At 42.2% G+C, this 14,943-nt stretch overlaps 1 protein-coding gene across 1 annotated transcript in view; it reads right to left on the bottom strand.

Moving 5' to 3' along the window:
• Positions 1–14,943, bottom strand: part of PTPRR (protein tyrosine phosphatase receptor type R) — a 226,120-nt gene that overhangs the window by 92,192 nt on the left and 118,985 nt on the right. The window contains exon 5 of the mRNA XM_058559189.1: positions 8,638–8,748. Within this exon, the coding sequence (XP_058415172.1) occupies positions 8,638–8,748 (111 nt within the window). The remainder of the gene's footprint in view (positions 1–8,637; positions 8,749–14,943) is intronic.

Raw genomic sequence — 14,943 nt, 5'->3', positions numbered from 1 at the left:
ATTTCTGGAATCCATTAGCTGAGTGAGAGCTATTTTGGGGGAGGGGCTATCATGGCTCTTTTCAATCGCATTTACTTTAACCAGTCGTGAGGCTAATTCTTTCTTTCCTTTTTTTTTTTTTAAAGTTTCCTTAAATTCTAGTAATCTCTCTATTTGAAATCTACTGGAAAGATACAAAGTCCAGTTATGTTTTTTTCTTATAAAAGGGTGAATAAACAGAAAAGAAAATTAGGAAAGTATTCAACTGAAAATGTGAAGGAAATAAGTACCTTTGATAATTTATTTCAGGGAAAATTTAGAAAATATTTGTCCAGTATTCTCAAAATATAGTGGTAAAAGAAGTCTGTTTAACATAATAAGATTATAAAAAAAGAATCAGGGGCGCCGCCCAGTGGCATAATGATTACGTTCGCATGCTCCACTTTGGTGGCCCAGGGTTCATGAGTTTGGATCCCAGGCACGGACCTGCGCACTGCTTATCAAGCCACGCTGTGGTGGTGTCCCCCATATAAAGTAGAGGAAGATGGGCACAGATGTTAGCCCAGGGCCAATCTTCCTCACACACACACAAAAAGGTATCAGATTGAGATTAAAAAGAAAAGAATTCAAAGAACTGAAAACTCAGTGGCAGTGTGTAAATCTTTGCAAGCAATAAAGAACAGAACTGAGAATGCAGAAAACACAATCAGTGGTACAGAGGGTGAAGTTGAGAGACTCGTGGAGTGTAGGGCCGAAGGATAAATAAATGAAGACAAAAACAAGAGAAAAGATAGGTTACGGAAGTCAGAGAAGTCACCATGAATGATAAAGCAGAATGAACGAGGAGAAGCGAGCCGCTCACAACTCTCTCCCGTGGAGTGCCCACGTAGCTTTGTGAGAGGTCCAGAGCAGCCGCTGTGAACAGAACGGACTGTACCCCCTTCCAAGGGAATTAGGGATATGGAATGAGGAAAGTTCTCAGTTTAAGAAAAATGTATGTCAATTGAAAGAATAGTAAATGTGAGAAGAAAATGGAGCAATTTTCACGGCTTTGAGAAAAAAATGCCTATTACAGAGGATGCATGAACCCCACAACTAGATAAATTGATGTTCGTGTGTATGAAGCCAACAGAAAGAGTTTCTCAAATACGCAAGGTCCCTTCCTGAAAAAAATTTACTCAAATTTTTGAGTAAAGAGATGACTCAAAATTAAAACTGAAGAGCGAGAAATTGTGATATAAAAGGGAGTGGAATTACTTAAACACAGAGTGAAGACTAAATTAGTTATGTCTCAGGTCCAACATCTCAGTCCAGCAAGAAAGAAGACTGGGGTGGGCAGAGGTAAAAAACAGGGGTGAATGTAGGTTTGGTGACGTTTTGATTAGGGATCCGGAGGGAACTGGAGATGGAACGGTCACTAGAGGTCCTTCTGACCCAATTACACATTAAAGAACTCGCGGTCCAGCTAGAGAGCACGGCTGCCCAGAGTCAGCAGTTGGCAGGGCAGCGCCGAGCCCGACCCAGGTCTGACTGCAGGTCTGGGCTTCTCCCACCCCCGCGTCACCTCTGCTGCGGCCCCCACGTCACCATCCTGAAGATGGCCTCTGGAGTCACACTGCTGGGCCTCGGCGCCACCTGACCTCACAGCCCATCTTCGTGGGTTGAAAGCTCTCTGTGAGGAAAAGGACGATGTGCACGTGAGGTGTGACCAGAAATGCCTGCTACAAATTGAACTCCCAGGAAACTAAGGGGACTCCTTGTTGTCTTTTGTGTCAGCTCACGTGCTCATAACCTGGAAACCTTTGTGCTGGTGGCATTTGGTGACTCTGGTAGGGTAAAGCTGAATCTTAGATTATTGTAAACAATGGGTTCTAAGCATTCTCATGACAGATATTACAGCACAAGAAGAAAAAGATGCCTGACACTAAGTGGGTTTTGGAGAAGCTTATTTCAAAAATGGAAATGAGAAAGCCAAGAAGATGCTGCCTTCTCAGCAGTTCTCGACAGGCCACTTTTGTGGTTTCATTCTGTGAAACAAGCTCTGGTCCACAGTCCTCCTCACCGTCCACGAGCTGATGCTCTTGACGAGGAACCTTCATCACGAGTTCTACAGCCACCTGTCTCCTTCTTCTCTGGTTAGAGGTCAACTTCTTGATCCGTCTCTATGCAGCATGTGTACAAAATGATTTCTGCATCTTGAATTAGGGAAAAGCAGAACGTGGAGAATGTATCATGCTTGTAAGTCACTGTTTAAAAACACCCAGGAGGGCCGGCCTGGTGGTGTAGTGGTTAAACTCAGTGGCTCCTCTTCGGCAGCCCTGGGTTCACGGGTTTGGATCCTGGGTGGGGACCTGCGTACCACTGATCAAGCCATGCTGTGGCAGTGTCCCACATACAAAAAATAGAGGAAGATGGGCACAGACATTAGCCCAGGGCCAATCTTCAAAAAAAAAAAAAAATTAAAACTACTCAGGAGAGGGACTGGGCTGTCTGACAAGATGTGGAAAGGACTGAAGAGGTCACTCGCTGGTGGCAGGGTGGCTGTTGTGGATTAACCTGTAAGGCACTGGTTCTCAGCTGTGGGGATTTTACCCTTCACGGGACATTTGGCAATGCTGGAGATGGTTTTGGTTGTCATACGAGGGTATGTGGTGGAGGCTGCTGGCATCTCGTGGGCAGAGGCCGGGGATGCTGCCATACCCCATAACACACAGGACGGTCCTTCTTCCCCCAGTAGAAGTGTCCAGCCCCAAATGTCAACAGTGCTGTTGTTGAGAAACTGGTGTGGGGGATCTAGAAATCCTCTGGTTTAATCTCCTCATTTCACATTTAAACCCAGAATGGTTGAATGATCTGTGGAAAGTTAGAAATAAAGTCCAGAATCCAGGTTCTGTCTTAGACCTGTGATCATTCACTCCACTGTTTCCTCTAAATCCCCACGTCCTCTTCCCAAAGCCTCTGGAAAAGGGCAGCAGAGATTTCTCTCCGTACAGACTGAGGTCTGGAACACAGCGCACGCATATTTCTCCATGTGAATGCACCTAAGAGCTTACCAGAGCAGTGGCTAGTCAACGCCTCTGACTTTACCTCTAAGAGCTTGTGTTTGACCCTTGGGGGGCAATGGAGTCACCTGATCGTTTGAAAAGGAGAAGAGGGAGGAATATGGAAGGAGAGGAGCTGTGCAAGTCAAAGACAGCAAGAGGAAAAGAGAATAGGGGGAAGAAGGGAACCAGAGGGACACTGAAACGAGAAGAACCTGAAGAAATCCCATACGCTCTTTTGCAGCTTATAATTTCCATTTAGAAAATCTCATAAGTAAGTAACACAAAAAACACATGTTTGGATTAAAGTATGTTCAGATTTTAAAATGATGTCGCTAATTGACGGTCCACAGCACTCCTTCTTCACAGCTACTCTGAAAGAGTTCACTCATCCATTTCTTTCGGTTGAATAAACGTGAATCAATTGCTACTATGTTCCAGAAACTACCCTGGATGAAAAAACAGCACACAGCCCTGGCTTCTGGGAACTCACAGGCTTCCAGGAGAGACGGAGGTGTAAGAGTCACGTCCAGTACAGGACGCTCAGAGACGTGTCCACAGCGGGTGTGGTACCAGTCCCGCCTGGGGTGATGTCTCTGGTTAACATGGGCCTTCTCATCTGTTACTGGACCCTTTGTGGCCAGAAATAGTTGCTCACGAGATAGAGTGAGAGGATTTAAAGAAGCCGGGGTTTAACTCCTCTATACATGGATCATGGCAAAGAGCCCAGACTTTAATCCAGATAGACTTGGGTTTGAATTTCATCCCCTCCTCTCAGACACCCCCTGTCCCCCCAAAACCCACCCACTGTATGTTCTTTGTCAAGTCACTTATCTTCTCTGAATCTTGGTTCCCTCATCCCTAAAATTAGGAAGCTGAAATACAACAAGTGTTTATGCCTAGAGCCTATAGTTAGTAACACTGTACTGTTTACTTAAAAATTTGCTGAGAGAGTAGATCTTATGTTAAGTGTTCTTATAACAACACAAAATAATAATAATAATAAACAAAGGGGGTGAGAGGAAATTTTGGAGGTGATGGAGAGGTTTATGGCATAGATTGTGGTTTCACGGGTGTATCTTATCTCTGGACTCATCAAGTTGTATACATTAAATATGTACAGTTTTTTGTATGTCAATAAAATGGTTTAAAAAATGTATTAAGTGTTTAGCATCAGGCAGTAAATTTAGTACCAGTTAGTGTGCAATGAATGAAACTATTATTATTGTTACTATTATTTTTTTATTATTATTAGAGGGTTGTATTCTTAGCTAAATGGTTTTTATTAACACAGAAAAAAACTGCAAATTAGTTCGAGACATATGCCTACTTTGGAACATGGTTCCGTAACCAAATAATTCCAGCTAAGAATCTAGTCCCATCTCCCTCAGTCCTCAGGGACTACAGGTAGCAAATTAGAAAAGCGTGCTGTGTATGCCCACCTTGACATGTATGTACTGTGTGATGTTCAGGCTGCAGCAGGGGGTCTGATACAGGATTTCCTGCCTCAGCTACCAAGCTCGTCACTAGAGGAACTCTTTGCATGACATATGGATGGCCCTTCTGTGGGTCTAATATGCCAGAGCTTTTACTGACCCAAACATCGGTTTTTATGTGTTTTCTAAAATTGCTTTCCAGAAGCAATGTGCCTTGTAGACATTGCTACCTACATTTCATAAATACCTTTGCACCTGTTAATAAACATCTAAGTACATTTGAAGGTCTGATGTAGGTGATAAATGGTGTTCTTTCTATTATTTATTCAAGTTTAAGAACCAATTCTTCTTAGTAATAAATTTCCTCCACCTAAAACAGACTGAATGGATTGGAAATTGCCCACACATTCTTTCTTGGAAAATTATATTTATCTATTTGTCGCTCCACCCACTCTACACTCACATTTGAGAGGTGCTAAATAACTCACACTTTTGAAAATGTCACGCATGTCTAATTTTATGCCTGGCAACATAATTTTTTTTTTATTTTAAGGAAAGTAAACAATATGCCACATTTCAAAAATTTTGCCAAGCCTTATGTTATTCTTATATAGCACACTTAATCTACCATTACAGCAATTTACCTGTATGAATTCATAACAAAGCCACACACTTTTCATTTCTATGCTGTGTAGGAAGGCTGGATGCAAATAATAGTATTTGATCTTTCAAAACTGTAATTAATGCCAGAGAGAACATTCTGAGTAATATCTTTTCCTTTGCCATGGAATCAACAAAATTATGGGAAACATAATCAGAATATATGTGTTTGAGAATCACAAAAGTTTGAGAATCATCTCTCATTCCTGAGAGATGCAAGTAAGAAATCTACCTTAGATCAAGATCATTATCAAAACATTGGAACGTTTACAAAGACAAGCTTATTTTAGAGAATCACATGTGATGAGCCCCTGAATGGGAACTGCTGACTTGTTAGAGGTTAAGTTGCATCAGATAAACTTAAATTCACCTTAATCTTGTCAATTAGGTAGCGTTTATTTTTCTATCAATGTTAATTCCTTTCTATGTACTGTTGGTTCCTCTGTTAGTTTTTAAAGCGACACTTTCGTATTAAAATTTAAGATAGTGTTTGAAATATGTCAGTCTACTTCTTTCTTTTATTTATTCAAGGACTATTGGAGTACAAATCAAAAGTATTGCTTCTCTCTCCCTACTCCCCACCTCCAGGAGATGGGAGCACCCTCCCAGGTAGTCAGCCAAATCTCCTAGGAGTCAGCCTTAATTTCTTTCTCTCCTTCCCCTGAGAATCCGTGCACAGTGAGTCTTGTCAGCCCTACCTGCAGATACGTCCCAACTCTTCCCTTCTCCCCTCGACCCGGGGCCACTGTTGTCTGTTTCATCCGCTATACAGCAGCCTGCAGGAGAGTCCTCTACTCCCTCCCCTCCCCTCGTGCTCTGCCCACCCACTCTCCACAGCAGAGACCGTGATCTCTCACGTGCACCCATCAGATCCCATGAAGCTCTGCTTGACCCTCGGCTCTCCGCTTCCTCCTGAACCCGGAGAGGCTCAGCATGCCCGCCTCAGCTGTCCCACGGCCTGTCCTCTGCCAGGGGGCTCTTCCCCACGTTTTCACACGTCTCAGAGTGCTCTGCTTCACTCACAAACAGTATGTTCTCTCTTCGTGGCACTTAACATGACTTGAATTTTTTAAAAAAATTAATAGACTTTGTTTCTTAAGAGCAGTTTTAGGTTTACAGAAAAACTGAGCAGAGTACAGAGTTCTCATATGCCCCCCTTCCCTTCCTCCCTAAATACCTTCCCCTATTACTAACACCCTGCATTAGTGTGGTTACATTTGTTACAATTGATGAGCCAATACTGATACATGATAATTAACTGAAGTCCATCTTCTAGATCAGGGCTCACTCTTGTGTTGTATGTTCTGAAGGTTTTAACAAATTCATAATGTGATGTAGTCACTGTTACAGTATCATACAGAATAGTTTCACTGCCCCCAAAATCTGCTGTGTCCCCCAATTCATCCTTCCCCCCAAACCCTGGCAACCAATGATCTTTTCACTGTCTCTATAGTTTTGTTTTTTCCAGAATGTCATATTTTTGGAATCATACAGTATGTTCACAATTTGATTTTTAAAAATACTAACTTATTCTTTGCCTGTGTCCCCTCTAGAGTGTAGGCCTCGTGAGAGCAGGACCTTATCTTCTTGGTCTCTCCTTTGCCCTCAGCGCCAACACAGCCCCATCGTGGATCCTGTGCAGGAATTTGTGGACTGAATGGATGGGTCGACCTACCGACCCAGTAGACAGAGCTCACCTAAGCTTTTGAAACATTCCCTTCTCGATTTGTCCTAGTATCTTTGGAGCAGACTTACCTCAGTTTCTGACTTTTACCTTGGTGCTTTGCAAATACTGGGAAAGGAAGAGCTGTCCCCGCCCCCAGTGGCTGAGGGTGTGGCTACCACAGGTCCTGCCCTGAGACCAGTGCGTCACATGGGATTTATCTGGAGCGCATCCTCCAGGGTGAGAGCAGGCTCCACTCTGCTCCTCTGCCCTCTGTGCTCGCAGCTGCTCAGGAGTCCGCTTCCCCGCTTCTGTCCTTCCCTATCCTCGCTCTTCTGAATCTTACCCTTTACCCCTGAACAATCTCCATTTCTCATCACTCTCTACCTCTGTCTATTCTCCTTCCTCTCATCTGTTTTCACCCGTGCAGAGAAAAACATCCTAACTGTGACTGACAAGACAGAGAACAGCCCTCAAGATTCCCGGTGTTAAGAAAAGAGGAACCACATATTTTAAAGTGCAATTAACCAGAACAACCAGAACAGCCACATCCCTAAAGTACTGGAATGTGCCCAGAGGTCTCTGCCACGACTTCCATAAAACCTCCAACTTTCTCTCATTAAAATTCTTTTTTCTTAATCTCCATCATTTCATATATATAAAACTCCATTTTCTTACTCAATTCTTATGTGATTCTTTTGTTTATTGTGTCACAATTTTTAGAAATCTTCTTTCTTAATGCCTGGCCCATAGGAGGTGCCCCTGAACTCATTATGATGGGAGCTTTAGGGCGCTCTGGCTGCCTCCTGTACTCAGACTCAAGGAAACATGCCGGTCTTCACCCTACTTAAGGCCTTCATGTTCTATATCCTTCAAGTTTAGACACACTCAGCCTGTCTTTCCAAACTGAGCCTGATCTTTCTAACATAAGCCCCTTGCTGGCAGGGGGAGCACAAATGAGCAAAATCCAATAAGACACTATTGTTGAGCACAGAAAGAATAAATAACAGGATGTCTTTTTTGAGGCATTTAAAAACTAAAGAAAGAAGGTTTCTAAAAATGTGAAAAATTAAACCGAACATAGTATACAGAAAAAATATTAAAATTCATTTGTAAAGTTCAAATATTTTAAGTTACATCCCAGAATTTTCAAGAGAACAGAAAATCTTATCATTCTATTGGAAAGGTAACTGTTAACTCATTCAATACCAAGTAGCACTGCCTAGTTTAGTGGGTTTAGGTTTATTTTGGGTTCTATTTTTTTTTAATTAGAAATGTACTTTTAAAGGCTACACATTTATAATTTGTAGTTTTCAGAGCTATTTGCCGTGTACACTTTTATGCCTTTTTTATTATTCATTCACCTAAAAATCAGCCGGTATTAGATTGTTCAGCCTTTGAGTCTATAATCGTCTCCTTTTCATGCCTAGAATTTCATAGAATGCTTTCAAGCTCTTTAAGAATAAGGAAATCAAACCCTCTCTAAGGAGTAAGCTTCCCCCAAGACATATTTCTTTTTAAAATTTTTCCTGAGTTCCCAAAGACATAAAAGAAGAAATAAAGTCAGCCTGGAGCATGCTGTGAGACTTTAGTGACTTTGTGGGCTCAGTGACCTTCCTTCTCAGGGTTGATCAAGTCACCAAAAGCCTCGCTGCAATCACGGCTTATTCTGCAGCTCAGCGTCCACAGTTCTGCAGTTTTCCCTTCAGCTGTGACTCTTCTGTCAGACATGAGATATTCCTCATCTAACAGTATCAGAGTTTCCAGTCTTTTCAGCATTCATTTGAATGGCAATGTATCAAATACCATTAAGCAGTGGGCTCAGCAGAGAATAAAATACATAAAGAAGAAAACTTACCATCAAACACGTTACTATAATAACAAAGATGCTGAGAAAAATGACAACAGCATAAAATCCTTCTTTGCTCCAGATTTTGTCCGCTTCATGCTGCCCTTGTAAAACATTTTTCTTTAAAAGCAAAACAGAAAGTCCGACGTTAAATGAGGGCTTGAGGAGACTGGCGCTCTTATCAGACACTAAGCATATTTTTAGATTTATTCCATTCAGCGCAGTAGAACACACCTACACCCCCACTGCCAGAGCTGCTGCCAGCGCATCCAAGACAAGGCAGTGCCTCCTTACACACGGGGAGCTTGTGTACCTCCTGTCAGGAGCAAGTGTCCCGCTGCCTCTCTCGGAAATTACCTGCTTCACAGGTAAGAGAGTTCTGCTCTTCTCCGTGTTGAGGAAGCTGCTCCTTACCCCATGTTCAGTCCCTCCCACAACACCAACACCCTGGCTTACGTGCTGTAATTCAGCTCTGAACTTCCCGACAAAAGTGAAACAGGTGCAAACAAAATCTCGTGATGCATTTGCAAACAGAGCAATAATGTCAGGGTCATTTCCTTCTTTTTTTTTTGTGAGGAAGATGGGCCCTGAGCTAACATCTGCCAATCCTTCTCTTTTTTTTTTTTTTTTGCTGAGGAAGACTGGCCCTGGGCTGACATCTGTGCCCATATTCCTCCACTTTATATGGGACGCCACTACAGCATGGCTTGACAAGTGGTGCGTCGGTGCGCGCACAGGATCTGAACCGGCAAACCCCGGGCCACCACAGCAGAGCGTGCACACTTAACCCCTTGTGCCACTGGGCTGGCCCCTCCTTCTTTTTCTTTTATCAAATGTTTTTTTTTTTTTAAATGCAGTCTACTTTGTCGAAATCTGATTGAAGTACCACCTCAACCATATAAATTGTTAGGATATTGTATTTTATTTAAAGCAGAAGGGAACATGAAAAAGTCCAGGATTATTTGGTAATAAAAGGTAAAATAAATAGTTTTATTTCCATTTATTTTTTGCTTACTGCTTGGGGGTGGGAGGTCGAGAAGAAGCAAGAACAGCATGTGAACGGGTGGCTTGGCTTTATTTCACCCATTCCTCTCTTTTCTCATCTATTCTTTAAAAAAAAAAAACCATCTCCTAAAATCAAATGCAATTAAGTTTTATAATTCAGTGAAATTTATAGATTTATGGTTAAAGAAACTTTAGCTTGAAACCAAAGGGTCCACAATCAGGAAGCACATATACAGGCTAAATCAAGTCACATTCTTCCGAGCACCTAGAACTCCACGTGGTTAAAGTCGGCCTTTTTCCCGGTTAGTGAGACTACCTGCTTGTCCTCGGATATGGTCTCCAAGGATTGAGAAGCCCTGAGCAACAAGATACTGAATGATGAAAAGCCACCTGGAGAATGAGAGGGCAGTGGGCATTCCAGGGCAGGTGAGTTCGTTCCCAGCTCAATGTAAGGGCTGGGGTGACTTCAGCCTGTACCACGTGGAACAGAAGAACCACTTGGCTGATCCTCGTTAACCCGCAGAATCATGAGAAATAAACAGTAGTTGTCTCAAAAAAAAAAAAAAAGAAGCAATCCTTGAACAAAACCTGTCCTTCTAGGTGTCTGAACTTTGAAATCACTGCTAATTAGTTTTCAAGACTTTTAAAAAAACAAAATACATTCAACATTTGTAAATAGGACAAAAAGAAATATTTGTCTGTAAAAATATTTTATGAAAACTTTGATCCTGGAACTCAAGCAAGTCTCGGTGGGGAGTTGAGCAAGACAGAACGAAAGGGTCTCTGAGTTCTATGGTGATACAGAACCACTTGAGGAGGACTCCTATTGTTGGAAGCAGTTGAGTTTCCATTTCTTTCGCCTGTAAAACATCGATGTGCTCACTATAATATCTTGCCTACTTTCTAAGACATAGACTAATTCATAGACACCAGAAATAATTTCCATGTTTTAAAAATATGTAACTGTTAAGTTGATGGAGAATCTGAAACTAATTGCTTGATGAAATGATTAGAAACCAAGTATCCTGCTGGAAAGGAAATCTTGGGTTCAAGTAACAACCTGTCTTCTACTCTTTGACCTCAGCCAGATCTTATTTTATTCCAATGTCTGTATAAACAGAGCTGGAAACTAATAGAAAAGAATACTCTTGTAGAAATCAGGTATAAATATGGAAATAAATTTTTGCAGGCAACTAAATAACACCTCTTGCTTGCTATAAAAGCAAACTAGTTAAGCCTTCAAGTAGGCAGCATAAACTTGTCAAATTTAAGGATGAGGATCTGAGCTCCAGTTCGCGTAAAATTTGGATAAAAAGGGGTGGTTAGGTGGGTGGAAAGAGATTTTGTGTTCCTAACCTGATTTGGTTCATTTCTTTTTTTCCTGCTATAGTTCTACACCTCCTAGAACATCAACATGTTCCTTTCTCTTCAGACAAATCTGTTTTGTTTTCTCTTTTAACCAGAGCAGTGATGATGGAAGAACTAACCTCCCACTCCCATCCCCCACCCGCATTAGAAAGATACTTGTTCTGAACTCCTAGAACTTAGTCACTGCACCTTCCTGGTAAATAGATTTCCTTCTGAGTCATGCTATTGCTGCTAAGCACCACATTTGTTCAGAGATCTAAACAACTTGATAAGGGCCAGATAATAAATGGAAAAGTTTGTAGTTAGGATCCCACAAATCAAAAGATTATAATTCACAGCAATCTCCAGTCTAACCTTTGCATAAGTTTAACGTGACACTTTTCATATTTTGACCGGGGGCTGAGGGTCTGGTAATTCAGAGGCTCTGTGGCCGGGTCAAGCCAATGCCACTGTATCATCTTTATGTCTTATTCATAACTACATTGCTTTGCCCTTTGACTTTGTTATGAAAGAAGCTGCTGGGTTTTGTTTTGTTTTATTATTTAAAATTTGGGCAGTTTCCTGTATCAACAAGAATGATTCTTCTATATCCTGTTTAATAACCTGATGCCCTATGGTTTTCTTGTTTTTTAAACCAATTGTGATCCCAAATGCTGGGAATGATCCCAAAGGCTAGGAGAGATGATACAGAGGCTTCAGGAGATATATCTCTCTAGGGAGAGGAAGCACACAGGACAGGACTGAAGTGGAAATGTTGTGAATGATCTGGTTAGCTGACTGACTTGGGCAGATAAGGGGGATGTGTCCTACACCAGGATTGTTCTGTTGGATGAATGCCAAACTTCCACTGTATTGTGCAAAAGGTGAACAGTTCGGTCTGGATGATCTGACATGTTAACATTGATTGCATTTCTCCTGGGCACTGTATGGCTGGGACCGTAATTCTTTAGAGTGCTGGCTAACGTTCCTGGTTTGAAGGAACAACCACCAAACTCATGGATTATGGTTTATATTTATTTGGTACACTTTTTTTCTCTTTGTGTCTATTCCATGAAAGTATCAGTCAGCACACTGGCCTGTTATTTAAAGAAGGTAACTTCCACCTTTGAAATATAAGACCTGTGAAACTGGAGTAATTTGCTATTGAACAACAACACAGAATCCTAAATCATTTTTTCAATATCAATGCAACTTGTTTCAATAGATATTTAATTAACTTGTAAAAACATTTAAAAATAGAAACTGAAATAATAAATTTAATTTTATTTCCCTGAGATTTGACTTATTAGGCAGGGGAAGTCCAGTTTTATCTTTGTGAGCATCTTATAGTAAAATAAGATTTGAGTGCCTACAGTATTCTAGGTACACATAAAAATACATAAAAGAAATAATGTCTTTTTCTCCCAAGAAACTTAGATTAGAAATGAAAACAGATGAATAAATGAAAGCAATTCTCTCTTTGGTATTTTTCTTTGTTTCCCAAGAGTCATTCTGATTAAAAAAAAATCAAGCAAATAAAGAAATAGCAACAACAAAAAACACATCCTTCCCTGAAAGTAATTAATGTAAGTCTAGAAACAGATGCTCTGAGACATCATTCACAATGTTCTGTATCCACATACAGGACGAAAACCCAAAATACCAATATTCCTTTTTTCTGTTAATAAGCATGTTACCATAGCAGAGCTATAATTATGGGATAGAAATGTGAAAGAATGGGTTGAGACATAAGCTGTTATCACACATTAACCACAAAGATGAATAAAAAAGTGGGAGAGGCACAGAATACCTTCACCAGCCTAAACAACTCTCAATGATTGCTTCATGGGGCGTCTGCGCAGTGCGTGTCTGAGCCCCGAGGGCCGGGGATCCTGCACACAGCTCTCTTGTGTCTGCGTTTAGAGCTCAGGTCAGAGCGTCATGTGGCCTGGTCTAGAGGTGCCACGGACAAAGGGCTCAAACAATCCATCTGTCCCTGATGAAATGCTCTCTACATTCAATTAAAACACTTCTTAGTCTCCTGTAATGTAATATTTCCTAGATTCTAGATTCCCACAATTTCATAAAAAATACCCCACATTTTGACCATCAACTACACTTTGATTGTTCAAGTGCAGTGCAAACCCGGGGTCCCTGTGGGCTAGTGGTGCTCTAACAGGCAGTCAGGCTAAGCTCCCCGCTCCACCAGGCTGGGATGTGCTGGAGGACCCCACACACTTCATTTTAACCAATTTTCTGTATGGTGAGCTTCTTGTGGTTCGCAAATCTGGATGACTCACTAAGCTGTGATATTCCTAAAGCCCTCAGAACGGCATTTAAACTCAGAATAAAGCAACAAGGAGGAACGCATATATTATTCACTGAAAGCTTATGGGAAGCAGAACAAGTTAATCCAATGGTCTTTTTTACTTTAAAGAAGAATTGTCACCGGCAAGGTGTGTGCAAGTCAGCCTTCGAAGGGCCTGGAGTATGGGAATGGGGTTTGGTTTGACGGACAAAAGGGACCCCTTCAGAGTCTCGTGCAGGTGGGGCTGGGCAGGGGTCTGCTGCTGTGGCTGAGGCTGACCCTGTCCCCGGCCGCTCTGAAGCGTGAGGTGGCCCTTCCTCCTCAAAGCTCCCGTGACACAGCTGGTAACATTACCATGGTCCCGTACTCTCCTTATCTGTTTGTATCTTATCTGCCCTATTAGAACATAAACTCATTGAAAGCAACAATTATACTGTATTTGCTTATTTGTTTATTTGTCCGACTTTGGATCCCACCCGGCACCGAGCTTGGCTGTTTGTGAGCACATTGTATGCAGGCCCTGAGGACGCCGATAAAGTGACACGGCGTGTGCTCTCAGGAGCCTACAGCGTGAGATGGACGTAAAGACCTACGTGGAGAAGCGCTTTGCCCCTAGCTCAGTGAGAACGCAGCAAACATCCACGCGTGTGGGGGGGGAAGGGAAGTCTTTGCTGTACAGGAGACTGATCTTGACGCACGAAAGATGTGCAGACGGATCAACAGATGCACAAGCATGGAGGGAAGAGACACTGTGGGGTGTCCTGGTACCTATTCAGTTTGGAATTGCTGAAGCACAAACCAGGAGTGTTGTTCAACAATTATAAAGCCCAGCACATGAAGGACCATGTATCACGTTAAGAATTCCAGACTTGCTTCTGCAGCGTTTAGGAAGCCCAGGAAGAAGCACGCCGTTAGGAGGGCACGGCCAGACCTGCTTTCAGAACGATTACTCTGGTGGCAAGAGAGAAAATGCACACGTGTGCATGCGTGTGTGTGTGGGTGTGCATGTGCTTGGGGGCAGAGAGGGCAGGGAGGGAGGGAAACCAAGTGCAGGGAGACTGGTTGGAGGTTGTCACAGTCATGGGTCAATGATGAAACGTGTTTTCACTCTGCTGATCCATCCTGCCCTCAAGTTATATTTGTTTGGTGCCTACTCCGTGGAGGATTTCCATATATATCTTTAAAATTTAATTCAGATTTCAAGTCTACAAGATAAAGATTATACCCATTTTGGATATGAAGAAACTGAGGCTGGGGGAGGCTGACACTATGCAGACAGACTTAATCTTAGAGATTACATCACCCGACGAGGTCACATCTCTCGCGCTGGAGTAGAGACCAGTCTCAGGCTGGTACCAAAGCTGTCTACAGCGCAGCTGTGACGTTCACTGAAATGAGAGGCCATGTGCTTTACTCAAAGGGGAACAGACAGGAATAGAGATGTCCAGATTTTAAATGTCGATTTACACCTCACCTGCCTTGCCACTTTGATGAGGTCACTTAGTTTCTGTGGGTCTTACTCTCTGCATCTGTAAAATGTTCACATGTGTTCCCTCAGGGTCTAGTTCTCTGATTCTGTGGTTTTAACTTTGTGTTTAGGACGATGACCATACTGGCATGTTTGGTAGAGTGGGACGGAGGAGGAGAAGTGAAAA

Source organism: Diceros bicornis, chromosome 17 (genome assembly GCF_020826845.1).
Source record: "Diceros bicornis minor isolate mBicDic1 chromosome 17, mDicBic1.mat.cur, whole genome shotgun sequence".
NCBI lineage: Eukaryota > Metazoa > Chordata > Mammalia > Perissodactyla > Rhinocerotidae > Diceros > Diceros bicornis.
This window is presented reverse-complemented; position numbering and strand designations above follow the sequence as displayed.